General features: G+C 47.8%; 1 protein-coding gene across 5 annotated transcripts in view; it reads left to right on the forward strand.

Moving 5' to 3' along the window:
* LOC146208502 (major facilitator superfamily domain-containing protein 6-like) overlaps nt 1-23,276 on the forward strand; it is a 41,480-nt gene that overhangs the window by 12,560 nt on the left and 5,644 nt on the right. The window contains exons 1-3 of one of the 5 annotated variants that reach the window (XM_084594190.1): nt 2,926-3,040; nt 13,769-13,872; nt 21,130-22,413. In XM_084594190.1, the coding sequence (XP_084450316.1) occupies nt 2,958-3,040; nt 13,769-13,872; nt 21,130-22,413 (1,471 nt within the window). In that variant the 5' untranslated portion in view covers nt 2,926-2,957. Of the gene's footprint in view, nt 1-2,925; nt 3,041-7,298; nt 7,411-13,459; nt 13,618-13,768; nt 13,873-21,129; nt 22,414-23,276 lie in introns of those variants that run through there. The other 4 variants (XM_084594204.1, XM_084594222.1, XM_084594213.1 and 1 more) reach the window with 4 other exon arrangements.

Raw genomic sequence — 23,276 nt, forward strand, 5'->3', positions numbered from 1 at the left:
AGCGAGGTAGGAAGATGGTGTTGGTATACAACCGGATACCACTCCAGAAAAAAAAAAAATAAAGTCAGATGCCTCACAAGGAGGCCTTTCAGCCATTGGCGCTGACCGATCTTCATGATGTCGCGGTTAATCCAATTTGGGAGTGATGAGCCTCTTTAATCTTCCACAACCGGCATTGTCAGGCTCGCAGGTCTAAGGGGATCGATTGTCCACGACATCATGAGAACCAGTCGACGCCGTTGGTTTGAGGGGAGTCCTTCGAGGGGCAAAAGCCGTTTTCTTTTTTTCTTGGGTTGTATTCGTCTATAATCAATTTGCTCGTAAAGTTGGTCGGGGATGGCGGAGAACAGGGCGAATAGGAAGTAAGGGAGGGGGGCAGCGCACGTAACATGGCTGACGACGACGATCGAGTGCAGGCACACGTCTTTATATGGATTCGCATACACTCGTATCCCAGGCAGCACAAACTATAGATCCAATATTGAGGGTGCATTGACACTGTGTTGCCCTACATACGATTGCCAACAGACACCAATATGGGGCCGATTGGTTATGTTGCCGTGCCTTACTAACTCGAACAGACTTGTACTTGCTCGAATCCACTTCACTCGAATTCTTGTATGAAGCACAGCAGATTATATGAGCGACAACCAGTAAATGGGCTCACGAGAGTGCTTACGCATGCTCACGTACATGATTACAACTAGAGATGGAATGCGTGGTTATTGTTAACAGGATGGGCCTTATAACTGGCGTGACTATTACGGTGAAGGATGGATACCCCACAACAGCAATGCAAAGTGCTGTAAACCTCAACCCCTGAGAGACAGGTTTGCCTCTGCTTTTTCTTCCTTCTCGCTTCACTTGTATTCGTGCTAGCGTTCTCGAACAGCAGCTGACTGGAACGGTCTTATCGCTGCCATAACATGTTCATCAACATTTTCAAGTGCTGTAGATATCTGCATTTTGTGAGCCCCATCCATTATGTAACATCCCCCCAAAAGGGGCCTTTGAGGAAAATTGAAGTGCTGCTTGTTACAGGGTGTCAAAACGGTGCGTTAAATTACAGCGTTACGAAAAATTCTGCGCTGCGTCGTTTGTGCCCAACTTCCGTGGGCAACGATGGGGCTGATTTTGTGCAAGACTCTACGTTTCGAGTAAGTTTAACTCACTCGCATATCGCTTTCTCATCCACGTGGTCCGTGACGCCGCAGGGTTGTTTTAAACTCAGCGCCGCGCGTGCTGCGCCCTCTGCTGCGCGCCGGTAGCTGTATACTTGTTCGACCGGTGGCTGTATTCCATCCACAGGCGCGAGATACGCGTGGTTGGCCGTAGAAACGGAGGTGCAGCGTTCTGAAATAAATAAATAAATAAATAAATAAATAAATAAATAAATAAATAAATAAATAAATAAATAAATAAATAAATAAATAAATAAATAAATAAAAAGAAAATAAATAAATAAATAAAAATAAAAGAGAAATTAGCGAACAGTAGTAAGCTTCTGTCGTACATTTTGTAGCTGTGAGGCTCGTCACTGGTACCAAAAAAATCTTCGTATGAGGAGAGTTCATAAAAATTACCAACTCCCGCCGGGATCGGTCGCCTACACCGATGCAGCGATCGGGAAAGAAGGCGACGTAACCTCGGTCGCCCTATTGGACACTGGGATCGCCATAGGAATAGAAAGAAATCGAGATCTACCGCCGGTAGAGGCGGAGGAGATTGCAATAGCCATTGCCATTGCACGACCAGGCGTGAAACACGTCATCAGCGATAGCAAAGCGGCGGTTAGAAATTTTAGCAAGGGTAGAGTCAGCAATCGTGCTGCAAAACTTCTGAACGAGTCGTCTCTCGCCGAAAGCGTGACCATAATCTGGACCCCAGCACACGCCGGTCTCGCCGGCAACGAGGCTGCCCACATGCTCGCCCGCTCCTCGCTACCTCGGGGTGCTGCGGACGCCCCCACAACATCTAAAACCAAAAAATGTATAGGTACCTTTAGGGATGTAACCGACAACTTGAAGAAAGACCGGAGGATATATCCGCCACCGGTTAGATCCCTGAGTAAAAAGGAATCGTACGACTGGAGAAGACTCCAAGCTCGAAATTTCTTTTCGCCCCTGTGGAGGAGTTGGACGGGTGCCAGAGGGCGGAAGAGGGACGGTGCAGAAACCGAAATTTGTAAATTTTGCGGCCACGTGGCAACATTAGATCATATAATATGGAGATGCGTTCGTGCCCCAGGGCGCAACGCGATTAAAACTAGCGATGAATGGGAGACCACGCTAAGAAGCTCCGACGAAAAAACACAGCGATTCGCCGTCCGCCTGGCGGCCGAGGCTGAAGACCTCTTCTCCTAGACGAGGCCGGGTGCCCTCTGGCCGCGGTGTGACAGACTGCCTTCCCGGACGCCTGCGTGCGGACTCGTAGGTGGCTGCTGCACCATATTCGGCGGAAATAAATGTTCTTCCTCCTCCTCACCTCTGTGTCTACCGACTGATGCGCGTGCAATCTCGGCGGATTGCTGCCACCAGTGGCAACGGGCGTGCTTCTCCTCCGTGTACGCAGATACTTTCTCCACGGTGCTAACCAAGCCGGCATGGGTTGCGCGCGCAGGCGTGGGCCGAATCATGGCCGAGTTACGCCATGAGCGTCACAGCGCGCGGTCGCTGCCGGCGTCGTAGACGGAAAGCGTGCCGAGGCGCACTGTCGCACGGCGCTCTGGGGCGGTTAGCAACGTCATCTTTGTGCACTGCACACAACTGTCAGGCATATGCCAGTACCTGCGCTCTTTGGATAGTCGCCGCCGGCGTCGAGCGGGAAGGTTTAGGGTGTCAGTCGCGCTTTCGTGGACTTAGCATCATTGTTGCCGGCAGGAAGCGGCTTCCGCCGCTGCGCGCGTGAGGTAGCCGTGTTTTCTTGCACTTTGTCTCGTTGGGCGGCAACCCGTCAGGATGCCTGCCAGCGTCGGTGGTCGGAGTGTCGTTCGTGGTGGCGTCGCGGTCGTGGCGAAGGAGGACGAGCTCGTGAAACAAAGGTAGTGTTGCTTGGTTTAGATTTGGTTTACAGGGTTCAACATTCAAAGCGACTCAGGCTATGAGAGACGGCGTGGCGGATTACTCCGGAAATTTCAACCACCTCTGGCTCTTTAGCGTGCACTGACGCAACACATGGGCACCTTGCTTTTGTTGCGTCGCCAGGTGTCGTTTCCTGTATCGCTGTCAGTGCTTGTTCTTGACGCTTTCGTTCGCCATGACTCTTTAAATGATCTTTTAAGCCATGAGTGCGCGTGTTTAGACCGGAACGCAAAGCGCGAGAAGTCACGTGCCGGGGAAATTTTCGCATGGGACGTGCTGAAACGTCATCATCATCGTCATATTAATTTCCTTCTTGAAATACGTGTACTACATGGAATCATCAGTATTACAAGGAGGAGGTCCTGAAGTATACACTGTCCGCAGGACCGGACAGTACTTCGACAATCGCGGGTCTTTTTGGCGCGCGTTTCAAACCGCCTGCGTTGTCTTAGAACTGCGAGCTCGAACTGCAACTCTCTCTCTCTCTCTCCTTGTCTCTGCGCTCGTCTCTTGTCCCGTTGTTCCGCGCTGTTTTGACACAAATGAATAACCGACTTGCCCAAACTGGTGTCCAGTGTTGTCTCGTTGCTCGGCGCGAGGAAATAGCAGTTACTAGACAGTTACAACTTCTTGTTGCCTCGTTATCGGTTCGCATACACAGTTTTTGGATTTTATGTCAGCTAGGCGATTTTCACTAAGAACGTGTTTCTTTACTGTTGTTATTAATGTCACAAACACTTATATTTCGCTTTACCACGTATTTTTCTTTCTGCAATGCCATCTTGACCGACAAAAGAGAGAAAGAAGAAACTACTCGTTTCTGAAAAAGAAAGAATACTGCGTGGTTTTGTTACAAGAATTCCCGATATGGAGTATATTTGACCAGAACGAATGATTTGTTTATCATCAATCTGAACGCAGCCGAATGTAAACGGTTTAACGCATGTTCGCAGTTACATGCGCGCCATAGAATGCTCCTCCCGGCTAAACCGATGAGCCCTTGCAGTTCAAAATTCTTTCCGAAATGGCATTTGGTCATCTGTATTTTTTATACAAAATTTTTGGGGATAGTTACCCGACTTCATCGAAAGAAGTCGGATGTTCGCGTCATATGCGGGGCAATAAAGAAAAACGAGCTGGTGTCATCGGTGGCGCCATCTCGTTTTGTTTGCAGCAACACCGCCACAGATATTCGGCGAAGGAAGGTAGGCGGGCGTAGTCGTCTTGCGGAAGGTTTGAAGAGCTTTATAAACTGCTTTACTAATAACAACCATCGTTTGGCCTAGTTTGCAATAAATTTCAAGAGTTTTTAGTGTATCGCAATAAAAATTTTGACCTGAAAACGCAATGAGGTGGCACCACCGGAACCATATCTGAGACAGCGGCTTCGCCACACATCTGACTCCTTATAATTGAATCGGGCAAGTACCCCGATAAACTGATACAAAAGTACTGACGACCAATTACCATTTCTGCGTGAAATTGAGCTGCAAGGATGCAGCGGTTTTCCTTAGAGAAGCATTAATTTTAAGGCCCGCATATAATAGCACAATACACTGTATAGCTTTAGTAGACCAGCCACAGCGAACTTGCAAGAATAACTTAGTGAATAACCTATAACAGCATATATGTTTTTTCTACGCGGACAGCTGGCCTTTCGTGTTCCGATTCTATTCGATGCAGCCCGTGAGTGGACTAATTTCTCTGCTCACTGAGGATAAAACAATATGATGGAAATGTGGCATGTTTCGAACGCGCAAGCATCATCGTCGGAGTTGACGAAAGGGAAATGGAAAGAATGGATGCTAGAAAAAAAAAAGGGGAGGGGGGGGGGGGGTAGATTCAAGTGAATCCTGTGCATGTAGCCGTCATATCACCAGTACGTCAACGTCGCCACCATTCACTGTCAGATTACGTATGCTGCAGGCCTCTCCTGTGGATCTTGGTAGCTAGCCTTGGTCACCATGTCCCAAATGGTTTCACAATATTACAACGAAACCTATCAATGCATGCCGTTAAAAGCACTGCACCATTTTGTGTAATGACAGCAGCTGCTCATTTTACTGTTCCGGCACCGATTAACGAGCAAGCGTATACCACGAGCAGAGTTCGCCAGGGTACAAAAATAGCGCAGGCAGTTTCAACACCGCCCCACAGGTCGCGCTGCTTTACAGCTTTCCGGGAAACATCGGCATAATTTTGGAGCTACCGTGCTCAGGAGAAGGGCTTTTCTCCCCCTTCGTCTTGAGAACGGATATGAGATTATCTTATGTGCAACCTAAGAAGCTAGGCGTTGGTACTGGCCACCAAGCCATTTCGAAGTCGATTCGTAAGTTTTGTTTAAATAATTAGCGAATTGGTGTGTTTCTGACATCTGTGATGTCGCCGTAGTTGGCAATTTGTTGCCATAAAGAGGTCTTTCTTTTTTTTTTTTTTTGCAATCTCTCGAGTTTTGATCAATCCTGAGAATTCTACCAATAAAACACGGAGTTTTGAAGCTCGCAGGTTCTCACAAATTAGTTTCTTTCATAGCATAACGTTTTAATGTACACGCGTTGTGAAGTTAACCAGAACTACTGCTGACCGTCTGAGGCGATGCCTCAGGTATCAGGTACAGAGGCGGTATTTGGAAAAAAATAATGGAGTCAGGGCTTACTTTCGGGAATGCTGTTTAAAGGCAGATATGTAGTCTAGATTAGAAATAAATCAGAGAGCTGTTGGGCGATTAGCACCATAGGCTCAGGGCAAAACCACGAACTAGTCAGTACAGGGAGATAGAGGCTGTTGCACCTTTCGACATCTTTCGAAGCACTGGAAGCTGAGAGTCAGATATTATATAAGCAACGCCTGAGAAAACTGAGCGATAACAGGAGATCACCTAAATTAATTGCCTAAAAAACTGATCACAGTGGAGGAAAATGACTAGGATATTAACCACCATAAGTATGCAAGACACAAGGACGGAGAAATAAAGAGCTTTAAATGATAGGTAAAAACACACAGGGTAAAAATCAGATTTTCTTTGATAATTTAACTATATCGGGATGCCTATAGAGCACGCAGCTACAAAAAGAAAACGACACATGTGCAGTGTATCGTAAATCCGCAGAGCCAGCTGTGCATCCTATACTCGAATGTTATGGTACCCATCCGAATGTCGGTGCAGGCACAGTCATTCTCCCTGAGGCCCTAGGTAGGTTCAGAGATAAATGGTCAGATGAACGAATCTGCGATGGAAGTTAGCAAAAAGCGATTGGAAGATTGATGGCTGACATGCGGGAAGGTATGCCACCACCAGAAGAGGGAAATGAGATCCACGAGAAAAGAAAGAATCATTAGCTCGTGAAGCATATCAGTGCAATATGCGGTGTGTTTCACGGCCGTCACGCTCATAGCCAGCAACGGAAACAGGGGATCGCTGTCGCCATTTAAACATTTTCCGGACCTCATAAAGAATTTGCTGTTCCCTTCAGACTCGGTCGAAAAGGACGCTGTATACCTGTTCTAATGAAGCGCAGGTCCCTTCGCTGTGAGTGAAGATGTCGCCGCTTCATTCTGATTATTTCATTTGTTTTGTTTTTTATGTGGAAGCAACGCCGCGTACCCTCATACGAATGTCTTTTTATTTGACGTCATGGTACAGGCGCACACTGTGTAGCCTTGATGGACATTTTTTTAAAGCGGACAGTTGTTTATTTCGACCCCATGCGGTTCAATAACACGAGTGTTCCGCGCCTCTTGGGCACCATCAAATTTCGCTCTCATCGCAGTAAGGCACCGTGCCGGCTGTCGAACCTCCGACCTCGTAGCGAGCAGCGCTGCAGTACAGCCGCTGTGCCACCGCGACAAATTAGCTTCGCAGATGTGGGTCGCCTGGCGGGAAGATAGTACGGAGGATAGCCGCGCGTGTGCGTTTCCTTTGATACGACAACGTATCAGAAAAGCTTGGACTCGAGTTTCGTTTTAGGGTGTCTTGATGCACGCGCCCTCGACACGAGCGGCGGAGGGTGGCGTGCGCATCGAGGCACCCTATTTCGCAGATGCTCGAAGAGCCGTTGTTTCTTCTGCTTCGGCCACTCGTTTGTCCATGCAAAAGGAAGATTGGGGCAAGTATGGATACGCGTATTCCGCGAGCGCTTATATTTTACAGTCGGCGACCCAAGGTCATTGTGACTTCTTTCCACGGATCTTGTTTGGTAGCTCACAGCACCGCTTTTGCCGTCGTTGCTCGAGTACAGCGAAGTTGGGTAAATGATGTGTTCCGAAATATTTGAACTTTGAAGTCACCGGTGATCACTCGCCGCAAGTTGCAGGATATACGTGCAAAGAGGTGAGAGATAGAAATCACTTCATCTTATCTTACTTGGTCGCGTTGTTGTGCTTTTGTTTCACTGTCATCACTGCGCGTCGTCGTCCCGTTGACGTGTCCCTGTGCTTTTTGCCAGTGATACTGTCTCGTGTCAGCGTCGTTACCACCGCCGCCAACACGTCAGCCGCATTGAGTGCACTGCTGGACTAGGCCGTCTCCCGACATGTTCGGTTCATGCAGTTGTGGGAATGTGTTTCCTAGCAGCACATTTTCCTACCTGGTCAACGCACCTGACCACTGGCCGCCATTGTACAGCGCCTACTTTCGGCGCGAGATATGGGCTCTCGTGGCCGTTAGCGCGTGCACATCGAAACAAAAAAGCAGAAAAGGAGGGATGGTGATAATGATGATGAAAACGTTTATTGAAAGCCACATTGGCTTACGCTTTTTACACCGCACGCGGATAGATAGTAACACTGAGTAGGGAGGACGTCGGGAGATATCACAGCGGCGTCTCTCCAATCAAATAGTCGCCCATCAAGGTACTGAACTGCGCACGCGCGAAGCTCTGCGGAAACGTCATTGAAAGGCCGTGCGAAGTCCGTGAAGCCGAGAAGAAACGCCAACGACAGCGGGACCTTGGGTTTCCTTCACCAGGACTGCAAGGTTTCAGACGAAGACGACAAGCGACTCATGAGGAGACTCGTTAAAGCATCGTTTAAATGACTTACTTTTGCGTGCCGCTAGCCTTTGTTGCTTTTTGCCTTTGCGTGTTTCGTTAGTGGCAGCTTTGATTCCTGAAACACCTCAGTCTTGAAAAATTGGTCACTGCTTCGGCAGTTGCCATAAGGCATTCAGCTTGTATATCGTAATGATTACCTTAGACAAGCAAGTGGCTTCAGCTGACATCAGCAGCATCGGTGATGACCTCCTAATAATTTTTCTCTTGGTTCCGTCTGCACAAATAATAGACGGCTCAAAACCAGCTCAATAAAGACTTGTTTGGGCAGGAACCGTGTTTTGATTCTCTTGCTAGCTGACATGGGTGAGGCATAGCCTTGAGTCGCGGTCTCTGTGCAAAAGTAAATACTGACCACGGGAGACAATTTCTTTGAAGAAAATTGAGACTAAGGAAGGCGAAAAACGGCGCGTGAGAACACAGCAGCACAAGGAACGTAGAAGGCACAGCGTATGTTTCATTTTGATGAAAATCTGTTTTGTGGTTCTTTCTCGACACATCTTTGTGTGGCATCTAAGATGCCTTTATTTTTTCAGAAACTTGCATATAAAGAATTTTTCCCGCCACTTGAATTACGTCTTCGCCGAAACGTATCCAGGGATCACCGTTTTAAACTTAGCAGTAGTGTATTCTGTACCCTGTACCGCTCAAGCATATTTCCTGTTCAACATTTCCGCGTCCGCTTGGAGGTTTCCAAAATTGTTGATTTTCTTTTTAGGATTTTAGTTTATTTTAGTTTAGGACAACGCGGCCACGTTAAACTCGCAATAACTATACCTTGGAGCAGACGTCGTCTTCTTGGGTAGCGCTTTGTATAGGCCTGTAAAATGATGCCAACAAGACGTCTGGCCAGTAGCCCTGTGTAGGCCTCTCGCATGTCAGCGTATTTTTAATGTGAAGGCATACAGAGATTAGGCAGGGTGGAGACGTACAAGCGTAGCCGTATACCGCTTTGCCGGACGCCTCCTGCGCAGGCACAATGGACACACATGTCCCACTAGCAAAATAACCAACGGTGACTCCTATGACATGTAAATCATGTGCATGCCCCTAGAAGGGCGGCTGACGTGATCGCAGCACTGATTGGCCGGCTGTTTCTGTGACGTCACGAGACATGGCGCCGAGTTGGCAGGAGTTGCCAACTTGGGCAGCACATTCGAGATGGGAATCAAACCGACTGGGATCTTTTAATTCCGTGTCACGCACTGTACTCCCAAGCCACGCATGACATGTTTTCGTATTGTTCGGTTAAAGCCGAACTTATGGCGATTTCCACTGGTTGCTCCGGAGCACGTTTCCTTGCCCCGGGATGACAATTTCGAATTCCACTGGTCGACCGGGATAGGTTGCGCGTATTCCGCTGGTTGTTCGGAACAACTCGGGGTGCTCTAACTCGGTCCGCCGACCATTTTCTTATCTCGCCGGAAGTTCTAGCCGATGATGTCGTCACTTCCGGAATTTTTCGGCTGTTTTTAGCTGTCTCAGAGATATCGGCAGAGGACACTGGGCATCACAGTATTTTTTTTTATTTTTTTTTTTTTGCGCTAATATGTCGAAGTGCGTGTATTGAAAAACAACTACCGCGTTAAAATTATGCGAAAGCAAGTTGCAGACGGCCGCACTCCTGCCTATTTATCAACCGCAACAATTTCGCCAATGGGATGAGACTTCAACTTGCGGAACTGGCTCAGCATTTACTTCCGCCGCGCACTCTGCATCTTCCGCTGGTCGACCAAGGGTGATTCGCTCTGTAGCGGTTTAGGTTGCTCTATTCGGGTTCGAGCGCCCAGCTCCAATCGACCAGTAGAAATCGCCATTAGTATCACTGCTGCCAACTTGGGCCGCATACATCGTGGTCCTCGCCCCGGAGGGGTGGCGCAGGGGTTAGGGCGCTCGTACTCTGCCCATGGATGTGGGTTCGAATCCCGGCCGCGGCGGCCGCTTTTCGATGCAGTCGAAAAGCAAGGCGCCCTTTTGCTGTACGATGTCAACGCACGTTAAAGAACTCCAAGTGGTCGAAATTTCCGCAGCCGTCCACTACGGCGTCTGTCATAGCCTGAGTCGCTTTGGGACGTTAAAACCCATAAGCACGCCTTTGCCATGGGGTAGCTGACAGATGACAGTTGAGGCCGGGCCCTAACCTGTCGACCGTAGCATGATTCAGCACTTTACAAACTAATACCGCTGTCACACGGGAACATAGGATCGCGATCTGTAACGACCGTGATTGAGGTTTCAAGCGCGGTACAAATGGACCATGCTACACGCGCTCACTCGATTCCGATCGACGATTATCATCCTGGCTTGTTTGTTGTATAATATATAAAATACAAGTTTGATTAAAAAAAAAAACTTCGTTCTCTATTTTCTGACCACAGTTGCACTGGACAAGTAGCAGTTGTGTCATTAATTGCGCACGCAGGCAGTGCACCAGGCGACTATCACACGCGAAAACTGACAAACGTGGTCGAGTCCGCACGTTTGTTTACCACTGCCAAACCTGCACGTGGTGTCGAGAGTTTGAACAGTTTTGCAGTTCAAATCACATAGGCTTAAAGACAAAGTTATTTATTTTAGAATTGTATGTTTTATAAATAAATCTTTTATAATAATCTTTTAGTTGGTATATTTAACGTATGTCTGCGAACGAGGGTGGCAACGACAGCTCGACCGCCGTCGAGGCAGTAGAGCAGGGTCGTGGGCGATCGCGATTGAATTCGCCGTGCAGCACCGTCTGATCCGCATCGAGTTCGATCGGCTTGATCACGATCCGAAGTGCCCGTGTGACAGCGGTATAACGCAAAGTAAGGAGTAGGGTTCGGACAAACTTACAGTCGTATTTATTGCAGTCATGACTCGTAATCGTTAGGCAACGTTGCTTTGGTCAGCAAATCACGAGGATAATTTGAAGTAACGCAATGCTTCCGCACCCTTACGCGTAAGCAGTATTAATTTCCTCCGCCGAATTAAAAAAAAAAAAAAGATGGTTTCGAATTTAGGCCGCGTCATGAAAAAGACTCGGTGGACACTTAAACTTCGCCTTTAAAGGACATGACGCGACAGCACTGAGGATCCCCTCCGCGACACTTTTTGCCTATCCTCGCTCGCGTAAATGCACTTTGCTACTAGCCTAATCACTAATACCTTGATTTGTACCCCTGTTATATATTGCACATACTCATTAGCATACACCCGGCATAGATATAAATCCCCGATTTAATCAAGCCTTATGAGCGTGCAACCGGGGTCTGGAGGTATATAGCGTGTTTGACTGGGGATGCAAGGGTCCCAGGCAGCAAAATCTACTGGCCCAATATTGTTACCGCGTGTTTGTTTGCCAACGCCCGGCCCAACATAGGCCCACTGCACTGCCAACATTGCACCAATATTGAGTCACGCCGACCAAATAGTGTCCGTCCATGTTAACTTCCAACTACAACTGCCCACTACTACCTGTCGAGGCATCATCATCATCAGCCTGACTATACCCACTGCAGGGCGAAGGCCTCTCCTATATTTCTCCAATTAACCCGGTTCTGTGCTAGCTGCATCCACTTCACCTTTGCGAACTTCTTAACCTCATCCGCCCACCTAGCTTTCTGCCGTCCCCCCTGCTGCGCTTTCCTTCTCTTGGAATCCAGTTTGTTACCCTAAGCAATCATCGGTTACATGTCCTGCTCTTCGCACTACATGTGCTGCCCATGCCCATTTCTTCTTCTTAATTTCCACTAGAATGTCGGTAACTTGAGTTATTTCTCTGACCCACTCAGCACGCTTCTTACCTCTTAATGTTACCCCTACCATTTTTCGTTCCATAGCCTTCTGCGTTGTCTTCAACTTAAGTAGAACCCTCTTGGTTAGCCTCCACGTCGAGGCATACCAGTGATTTTTCACGGACAATTAACGCTGACGTTGTATTTTATGCAGAACGAGGCACTTAATGATATTGCCTCAAGCCATTCATATCCTTATTTGTTCTTTTTGTCCTCGGAATGCGGCCTGATCTCGCTTATTTATGCGCGCGGATCAATTCCGTATTCTTTTTCATGCTCGTTGTCGCGAGACGCAGCTTTATCCCTTTATTTGTCGCACAAGATGTGCCGAGACGTGTCTCGAAGATTCCGGCTACTCGAATATGTGTTTCTGCAATATGTTCCAGGTTGTGCTAGTCGCCGTTTGCGGCTTTATCTAGATGTTTCTTTGTCGCCTTTGAATTGAACGTTGACGAGTGCGACGGGCGTTCTCTGTTCGACGACCAGCGAGCACGTTTTCCGTTATCGCCGCTGCCGAATCGGTTAGTTCTTTTGCGGGCGCAAGTCAGTCCAATAAAGAGTTTCTTTACTGCACTCCTAGACTCTTCATTCGTTGTCATCGGCCTTGTCACCACTATGTGACAATATCGCATTAATGACAAGCGTCTCAATAGCTTTAAAATTATCGATTAACTGACGCTACCTCTCTGAAGCCAGATGGTGCAGGATATTCGGTATTTCATTTTCGATGACTTCAGTGCTGCGCGCTGGAAAACTGTGCTAGAAATAAAGGCGTGCAATGATTTTGACTGAGCGAAGTTCTCACTCTGATTAGCCTGATCTCTAGACACTGCAGCAGTCAAAGTTAAAATGGCTTCGATAATCAAATTGACCTATGTCACGTGAGTAGTGGCAGCACGCACCATAGTACAGTCCCTCTGCAGCTCAGTCCTGATTTAAACTCATTTTAGTTGTCTACATTTCGATGTCGCACATTACTCTAAGTTTTGTACCTTGCTTTATGTGGAAAGTGTGAAATCGGCAACAATATTCGTGGGTACAGCACATGTGCATCTCTCGTGAATTTCGGTAAGAACATTCTTCCAGGTCCCGAACTTGCGTCTACGCTGTTTTTTTTTTTTTTTTCTCTCTCCAGGCCGAATGCACACAGCACCTTCGGTGGCATCACGCTTGTTAGATATGTTGCTGCTGCTGTCATGTCGGCAACATGTATTTGATTGGCCTCGAAAGGTTGCGTTGGACGTTTTTTTTTTTTTTTTTTTTTTTTTTTTTTTTTTTTCAGCTACCCCGAACCCATCTACGTCAGAATCGTTTCTAGGGCTTCCGTACATTAACGAAACCGGGATCTGCTCTCTCTCTCTCTCTCTCTCTCTCTCTCTCTCTCTCTCTCTCTCTCTCTCTCTCTCTCTCTCTCTCTCTCTCTCTCTCCTCCCCCCTCCCCCCCCCCCTTTTTTTTAATTCATTATCCGTGGATGCATTGTCATACATTGACTTCCTCTACTGCGAGCAGCCAGGGTGAAACGGTCTGCGATAGCGAATAAAGGCCATCGCATAGGTAGCGATAGGAGCGACCACGGGCCTTTTCACCGAGTGGGGCGCATTGGCCAGCGCACAATCCACTCGTGTTCCGGTCACTCGCGATTGACGTGAGATTTCGGCGCTTGTCGCATTATGCTTGCGCATGACCGATCGGCGTGAGCGGCCCGACACGCAAGGGTAGCTCAATTTTTTTCGTTACACCTCCGCGTGTTGTTTTTTCCTTTATATGTATTTATATGCTCTTTGTTACCTGTCGACTTCTGTGCTGCGGCAAATGTGTCTGCGAAGTGCGCGTGAACAGTGCGTTTTGTGTTGTGTCCGCTTCCAGGGACCAAAGCGCAGCCATGGAGGGCAAAGGGAGCCGTTGGCTGCCGGCATCCGTCAACAAGCAGCTGCTGCCGCTCAAGTTGCACTTCTTTCTCTACCTGGCGGGTGCGTAGAATGCTGCTGCGTATTGGACTGTGGGCCACATTGTTACGCTTCCCTGTAGCAGGCTGCCGTAGCCTGTTCGTTATTTCCCTTTCTTTTTTTGGCTCGTGTGACGACACACAGTCGCCAGCAAACGAAACGCGATATTCGGAGCACCTGGTTTCCGTAAACTCTAGGTCGTGCTGCGCACTTTGCTCGAGAGCTCTTCAAAACTGCGATGTATATACTTTTATAGCCGGCTCAATTCGAACTTTGCATTCAGAGAAAGCTGTCCCGGCAGGCATCTATCGGTGTGGTGTGGAATAACCTGGAGTCACGCGCTCCGAGAACCGGTTTGCATTCGTTGATGAGTGCGCTTTGCTTTGGTTCCTTTAGCGTAATTTCAACACGAGGTACCGAATTATCGTGCCGATACCTGCGTTTTCGCTGAATGCTAATTGGTTTGTGATGAACAATTAGTTCTGTTTAAACCGTAATATCGAGACACTTGTTGCACGGTTTGTGAATGTCCGGTCCATGCCACCTGTTCCGTAATCGCTCTTTGCGTGCGTAAGCAAAGAGACTGCTGAATAATTTTCACTATCTTGACTGGTAGGTGTGGTTTGTACTATATATGTTCACGTATGGGGCGATCAGTAGACGATTTTATCTCTGGCTATTAAGCATCAAGCTTAAAACATAAAAACATAACGCACGGTAGTATTGCTGTGCTTTGCCTAACTTCAGGCGTAAAACATAAGCTTAAGCATCAAGCTTAAAACATAACGCACGGTATTATTGCCCTTAAAACGATAACCAGTCGCAGCTACAGCACAACCCATTTTTCTACGCGTCATTACTTCACATTCGCGATTATCACCGTCATGCTGTCTTCTCAGGTAACTATTCCTCATCCTTCTGCTTCCCGACGACCTATGTCTAATCTGTAGGCTTTGTTCCCGGGCCTGATAGTCGTCCGGCTACGTGTGTGCGCCATTTCAGCATGTGCTGCCAGTAAAATCACCCGAAGGCAACTGTCACCGCCGTGTTGGCTCAGTAGCCGTGTCGTTTCGCTCTTAAAACACAAGGTCGAGAGTTCGACGCCTGCAGTTACGGTCCTTTCTTGCAGGCGAAATAAAATCATTTGTGATCGTAGCGCGTGGAAATAAATTTTCGTTTAAAAGGATGCTGTGTTGTTCCTATTCGCCTTTTCCTGCTTTATCAAGGCTTCCTCATGGAACTGACGTATATTGTCCCACACTTGATAGATTATAGGCATTTATTATCGCACAGTCGACATCTTGCAGTAGCCAAACGTGCCAAAATAGCTGATAATGACCTCACTGATGTCAGAGTGCCCGATAAGCGTACGAGGAAGTCCTGCATCCCTCGCCCTTTGCCAGAGCGGACGCTGACGCTACAGGAGCCTCGCTCACTTAACAATTCGACAGGCCCAGTAAATTTGGACGTTCGCCGGTATATTCTGGATAAACGTTGCTGTCAACCGCTGGCCCAATGATGCAGGCCCGAATCCTGGTCGCTGTGGCCGCATTTCGACACACACACCCCCACCGTGGTGGTGCAGTGGTTAGGGCGCTCGACTACTGTACAGTCGAGCGCGATTTGAAGGTGATCGCGCGAGCGTCGGCCAGCCTAGCACTCCAGGCACCTGGCGGCCGGGTTTGGAACAGGAAAATTCATGATTTTGCAATCTTCTCTCCCTCGTTCGCTGTTCCATACAACAGACATCACCCCCGCGACAATCACACCACCTTTTCTCTCTATTCTAAGCTTTCCATTTGTTGTGATAAAGTGTCCAATTTCAGATAATACCGAAAAATACGTCATGCGCACAACGATCAGTCTGTTCGCAGAACCAAAAGAAAAAAAAAAAAAAAGGAAGTGATGTCCCAGGAGGGAGTGACGCCTGCTGAAGGAACAGCAAAAAGAGTGAGGGAAGCTGGCTTGATACCTCCCTCGCCTCGGCAGAGAATTCTGGGCCATGGCGCTGTTCATGTTCCCGGTCGACGCTCGCGTGATAACCTTCAAATCGCGCTCGACTACCCAAGGATGCAGGATCGAATCCCGGTCGCGGCGGTCGCTTTTCAATGGAGACTAAAAGCAGGGCGCCCGTTCGTGTGGTGTGCGATGTCAGTGCACGAAGAACACCAGGTGGTCGAAATTTCCGGAGCCCTCCCCTACGGCGTCTCTCATAGCCAGAGTCGCTTCGGTTTGGTTTGGTTTGTGGGGTTGAACGGCCCAAAGCGACTCAGGCTATGACAGACGCCGTAGTGGAGGACTCCGGAAATTTCGACCACCTGGGGTTCTTTAACGTGCACTGACATCGCACAGCACACGTTCGGGACGTTCAACACAACACGCACGCACGCGCGTGATTGTGATGCAACCGTTCTTTGTGCCGTGTTCAGGGCGATGTGGTGCCATTTCGCTTCCCGTTTATTTAGCATCCGTCTGCCAATCATGTCGGAGGTTAGTTTACAGTATAGGGATTCGAACCGACGACGTACAGGGTCATCCACTTCCAGCTATAACACGTTCCTCACCGCTTTAATAATAATAATAATTGGTTAACACGAAGGGAAAGGCGCAGTATCTGTCACACTTGCTTTCTGTGGACACCTGAACCACGCCGTAAGGGAAGGGAGGAAGGGGGGAGTGAAAGTGGAAAGAGGAGCCGTAGTGGAGGGCTACGGGTAATTTCGACCACTTGGGGATCTTTAACGTGCGCTGACATCGCACAGCACACGGACGCCTCTTCGCTTCGCCTCCATCGAAACGCAGCTGCCCAGGTCGTGTTCGAACCCGGTTACTCCGGCACAGTAGTCGGGCGTCTTACCACTGTACCACCCCGGCGGGGCTCCTCACCGCTTTCAATGCAACATTGCGTCCGAGGCAGGCGCGTATTGAAGCAAAGCGATACAAACGCAGAGGAAACCGGGAGTAGTGGTTCGCAATGGCCTGCTACCTGGCCTTATTGCGTGGTCGGGTCGGAAGCAATGATGCTTTGAAATCAGTGGTCTTTTTATAGCTAGAAGGGGACGACCCTGTACCTCCCGCTGTATGCCACTACTTGTAAGTGCAGGTATCAACGAAAAGTTACATACTGCGCGTTACTTTTTCCCCAAAAATGAAACCAACAAAAAAATTGTGAAGGAGTGAGAGGCGCGGTTACCAATTTGCAATTTACAAGGTGCTAGAGCGTTTAAGTACTCTTAGGGCTAAGCTTAAGCGTCCTCCTAATGTTTACGCTAGAATCTTCGCCCTAGATAACATTGTTCGTAGCTTGCGCCTGAAGCAGAGCAAAAGCTGAGCAAAGTAGAGTTCTGGGCTAGTTGGTAATGCATGATAAGTGGGAGGCTTAGCGCGGAACAAACAAGGACAAGAGAGGCACACAGGACGAGCGCTAACTTACAACTGAAAATTTGAAGGGAAAATGTAGGAACTCGAGGAAAAATATGTGCGCATGCTCTATAAAGCCCTGAATTTGCATGACTGGAAAGATAAATCAAGATAATCTAGGGCCACCCAAAGGCAGATAAAACAGGATAATCTAGGGCCACCCAAAGGCAGATAAAACAGAATAGAGGTATTTCCGGTATTTCTCCTCTATTCTGTTTTATCTGCCTTTGGGCGGCCCTAGATTATCCTGTTTTATCTTTCCAGTCATGCAAATTCAGGGCTTTATAGAGCATGCGCACATATTTTTCCTCCAGTTCGTACATTTTCCCTTCAAATTTTCAGTTGTAAGTTAGCGCTCGTCCTGTGTGCCTCTCTTGTCCTTGTTTGTTCCGCGCTAAGCCTCCCACAGAGCAAAAGCTGCTTCTTCATTGTCAGCATAGTCGATTGCTATGTTCGTGGCTGCGACCTTGTCATGTGTTATTTGGTTTTACATCCGCACGTGTCGCTACGCAAGAACACGGCGGCTTTGCATTACAGCGAATACTATAGGCTGAGCCCTCGTGGCGCTTTCAGGAAAAAAAAAAAAAAGAAAAAAATCGTCTGCACCTGCTCTAGTCTGTCGCAGGCGCGTAAAAACAGTGAAGCCTGTAGTCTGCGCCCCAGTTTTTGTGACGTTTGTGGTCCTGGTGGTAAAGAGGAAAGCTTTCTCTCTCTAGTTTGCGCCCATTGCGCTACATCTCCCCTGCCTTTTTTTTTTTTTTTTGTTCTGCCTTTACATTTCGTCGCCCCGTTGAATGCGGGTGGCAGCCAAATCTGATTCTATTCTGGTTAACCTCCCTGCATTCCCCCTTTTTCTCACTCTATCGCTGGCTACTTGCTTCGCTTCTGATGAAACGCTAATGCGAAGTAATTCACGTGCTGTATCCGAGTGCAGCGGCGGCCGTTTAGGGTTTAGTTTAAATTAGCATTTAGTAAAAGTTTAAGTAGTAGTAATGCCTAATTAGTAATATTCTAAGTAGTAATGCATAAGTAATGAACGTTTTAACTAATAATGGCGAATAATAATTTTTACCTGCCAAGGTAATAGTGCGCGCTGTTGGGAAACAGTAAGTGTGCACTTCGCACCAAATTCGGCACCAAATTCTGCATATTCGCACCAAATTCGAGGCCAGACTAGTTCCCCCTTTTCCAGCAAAGAAGTTCAAAGAATGCCTGTTGGGCTGAATTTTGTGTCGTGCAACAGGAGATTTCGTTGCTTGCGGAGGCGGCCAGAGTGCGTCTTTGGCAGTATGGTAGTTATGAATGCGCAAGGGTGGAAGTACTGCTCCATTCTGCTCCAAAATGCAATAGTGCTCCAAACTGGCTGCCTTGATGTTCTGCCATCAAATTTAGCAGAACCCGAGAACAGTGTCACAGCGGCAGAGATATAATGCATCTTGCACTGGGCTGAATACAAATGAAATTTTTGTAAGCGAGGAAAGCATGAAGTATAATAAATATTTTTGTGCAAGTAAATTTAGTGTGAGCCACAGCCGATTGAAGGGAATATATTTGCAAAAAAAAAAAAAATGCACTGTGTGTGGCATAGCACCTCCTCTCAGCCTTTTGAATCACCGGTGGAGAGAGTAGCAAGAGCAGCAAGCGAAGCAGATAGCACAAACTAATGTGAGCCGATAGGAAACTTGTGAGACTGCAAAAACTGCATGAGTTTTGCTAATGGTTCTGCTGTGTGGAAAAAGCAGGCACTTCATTATCGAACCTCTTTGTCAGTTACAAGCTTGTCAGCCCTATGGTGGACAAAATTATACTTGAAGCGTTATGGGTTGGTACGCCAAAGGTGTCAATGTCAATAACTAAGAAGCTTCTCAAGAGTGTTGGAAAGCCATACAGGGCCTATCGCCAAGATGTTAAAAATAAACCCTAGCATTGCTCAAGCAAAGAATGATCCAACTATTGGCAGGAGACAGTGAAGTAAATATGCTGAAGGTGCCCTTCAGTGCCATCTATATTTCCTGAAGGCACTACTGACCAGCGATCAGGAATATAATCAAAAAGGATATGCACAAGATAGAGTGGAAATGTGATGCCCATAAATCTGAGCTCCAAATTAGTTGTGCTGCTTGAGCGTATCGAAGTGGTAGACTCGACATTTGAATCTGTCAAGTCAAGGTAGGCAAATGCCTTATGTTCATTTATGCTCATTTATGAAATGCACCAGCAAGTGCTCCTTTTGCTACGGTTCTGTTCCAAGTTGTTGGCCGTTTGTCTTGTCAGAGATGAGTGCAAAGCTGAAAGGCATTGAACTTGCAAAAAAGGAATCAGATTGGAGACTTTGTATTTCAGAAAGAGAAAACTGCGATTATCAGAGGCGTTTGACCTTGGGAACCTGCTCCAAAACATAATTCGACTGCTCCGAAAATCTTGTTTCATTGCTCCAAAGCTGCTCCAAAATGGCTTTATTACTGCTCCCAAAGCTGCTCCAAATGCTCGAGCCTGCTTCCACCCCTGAATGCGCCAGCATTATATAACTCGTTATAACCGTAAGTTCGTCTCTAAAATGTGTCCACCGAAAATGCTTTCATTTGTGACGTCATGCACCGATGTTCACGAATTATTTTAGAATAAAAAATAAGGTAATCGGGAATCGAACCCGAGCAACCGGCGTGACAGTCGGGGACGCTGCCACTCCGCCATGGCGCTTCTATTTTAAGGCGAAAGCCTTTAATGACTCATGCTGTCCTGGACAAAATGTGTCCCGCTTTTGCGGTGGCTCTGATTGGCTGAGGCGGGATTACGTCATAGAGGTCCCGCCCAATCACAGAGCACCACCACATTATGCGCGAATGTATGCCTTGTATGGCCATATGCCAATCAATGATCAATTACTAATTATTAATTACTTTCTAATTGAGTAAGTACTAAATAATTAATTTTTCTAATTTTCTTAAAAACTTATCTTCGAGATATGCGATGTGGCGTGTGTCAGTAATTATGACCATGTTAATTACAGATGTCGCAACTACGTGACAATACGACTTTAAAAAATATTTCAAAATCGCTTGACTAGGTCCGAATATGACGTGACTAGATGAAGAGGGACAAAGAAGGATAAATAGGTACAAAGGGAAACCTAGTGGTATGCTAGCCGTACACTTCGCAGTACAAAGGATGCACTTAGTCATTGCAGCAGCGCATGCTTTCACATTCCTGCAATGCTGCAGACTGCAGTGATCTGAAAGTTTATAGGTTTCTTATTTCTGCCTATGTCTGCCTTTTGTAATGGGTTCACACTTAAGCTATGGCGATACGGTTCCCGCCCGAATGTAGAAAGCACGATAAAAAAAAAAAAAAAAGAAAGGCAATAGGTTTACCTATACGCCGCAATTAAGATAGCATTTTTTTTTCACGTGAATTTGGTGTTCTTCCCTGTTGTACGTGACGCTGTAAACGTTACCTTCAAATTTTGACGTAATGAGCGATAGATCTTGCATGAAAATATACTGGCTGGCATGTCATGTGACAAATTAGTTTGACCGTAAAAGGGCAGCGGAAAGTGGAACTCGTTACTATATACTATATAATATACAATATGCAACACAATGTACAAATCGCAACATACAGCGGCTAACTTTTCATACGTAAGCAACAAACACAGGTGTCCAAAGCAAGCGAATATGTCTGAAAGGAGTGACCGGCTCGTCGACACTGGAGCAACCATAGCATGCCAGCTGGCTTGGCATCTCATAATCTCATGTCAAGCACTGCATTTTGTAACATTGTCAGCTGTGCGTCGCATTGGATTTGCGTTTTGATGTAGCTTTAATATCGTATTCTCTTCTTTCGTTTCACTTCAATTTCTAGGGCAAGCATGCGTGTACCCATACCTGGCCGTGATTGGACGGCAGATTGGAATCAGTGCCTCCGTGATCGCCATCATCTTCTCTCTCACGCCTTTGGCTGCTGTTGTCTTCAAACCGATCTGCGGATTCGTCATAGACCGAACGCAGAACGCCACTGCCGTGATAATCTTCCTTCAAGTTGTCTTGGTCATCTCCCACGGCGTCGTCTTCTTCAGCCCAAGCATCAAGACCCACGACGATGGCCTATTCACAGGATACATAAACTGCACTGCCGATCAGTTGGCAGTCTCGAACGCGAGCTCGTACTCGTGCGTAGCTACCAAAGCTCGCAAGGACGCCCCCGTTTCTTGCAACCTAACGCTCGAAGATGGCCTCTCGATGGACATCAGCGTCACCATGGCCTCGGACATGTTCGTTGACCTGAAAGGCATAGCAGGCCTGTGCGATAATGCGTCGAGCAGCGCTAGTGCCAGCAATGAAACGTACGCCGTACTAAGATGTCCCTGCGACACCACTTTGTACCAAGGCAACTTCTGGATCTACACTGCGTCGGTCGTCATCGCCTGGACGTGTGCTGCGACGATGTACACCGTGACGGACGCTGCCGTCTGCGAGATGCTCGGTGACAACGTGAACGCATTCGGTCGCCAGCGTCTTTGGGGTACCATTAGTTGGGGCATCGTGAGTCCACTCATCGGGTTCACGATCGACGAATTCAGCAATTCTAGCTACACAGACTACAAGCCCGGTTTCTACCTTTTCTCCGCCGTCATGGTGCTGGACGTGATCCTCATCAGCTGCATGCCCCGTCTACGAACGGCTGATCTGTCCGTGAACTTTGTCAAGGATATAGCAACGTTGTTCTGCAATGCTGAGATCGTGCTCTTCACCGTGTGGACGTTCATAGTCGGGGCTCTGATCGGCGTGCTCTGGTCCTTCAGCACCTGGTACTTGGAAGATCTCCATGCTTCGAAACTGATGATCGGCCTGTCCAACACGGTGATGAGCCTTTGCGTGGAGGTCCCGCTTTTCTTTATCTCCAAGACGATACTGGAGCGCGTCGGTTACTTCTTTTCCTACTCGGCAGCCTTCCTAGCGTTCTCAATCAAGTTCATTGGCTACTCGTATCTGATCAACCCATGGTACGGACTCATCGTGGACGTTGCGGGTGGCGCCATCTTTCCCCTGGCGTACTCCGCCATGACTGTGTTCGCTAAGCGGGCAGCCACTCCAGGGACGGCAGCTTCCATGATGTGCATCTTGGGCTCCACTTTCGAAGGCCTCGGTGAGTGCTTCGCGACTTTTTCTTTTTTTTGCATGCTGTATAGTCGATTATGAATATATCGAACCCGAATATATCGAATTATTGCTTATATCGAAATCTCATAATATGCCTTTGAAAAATTCGTGCAAAATTATAGCAGTAGCGTTCACGGTTGTCGAACTGCCGTTCAGCGGACATTCGATATATCGAACTGGCGCACCGTGCCCCTGCGAGGGGCGCTTCTCCTAACAGCTCTACAACGATCACTTTTCGCGCATGAAGTTTGGGGTGGCTGCGAGGCCCTTGACATTTGTAACCTGTCGACTGCGCTAACGCTGTAAAACCGCGTGACAAAGTGGACGTCGGGTCCGCTTGAAGGTGGCGTTTGGATTTGCGTGTTAAGTTTTCTTTTACCGCCACATTGCTATTGTATAGGAAGCTAAAGTTCGGTGTAGCGGTTGGCCTGCGGTGAAGCCACCCTAGCCGTCCTAAGTAAGGCTTGAGGCGTCTCTCGCGTGCACTGCTTCGCTGCTGAAGGCGATCGACGTACGCGGAAATCAGCTGTATCCAAATATTAATTAGGTCGTTATTGTGTTTACGGGCGTGAGTACCAAAATGAAACCTGTTATAATCTGCGATGACGTACCTTTCCAAAAGCACCGTCTGCTGTAGCTTAGATGTGCGCCCAAACTCCAATGGCACTCTTGCCGCGCAGTGCGAGATGTGAGCGGCACGGACTGATTCGGTCTGTCTCTGCCACATATATCTGATACACGCTCTTGCTCTCACGGAGAGGCACGTGGAGGAGGCCGACTGTGCTCTCCTTTTTGACACCTGGCGGGAAGTGACCAACGCTCTGCACGAGGGAGCGAGCGGTGTGCGTT

The sequence above is a fragment of the Amblyomma maculatum genome, chromosome 1, assembly GCF_055883805.1.
Source record: "Amblyomma maculatum isolate TAMU_Amacu chromosome 1, ASM5588380v1, whole genome shotgun sequence".
In the NCBI taxonomy this organism is placed as follows: domain Eukaryota; kingdom Metazoa; phylum Arthropoda; class Arachnida; order Ixodida; family Ixodidae; genus Amblyomma; species Amblyomma maculatum.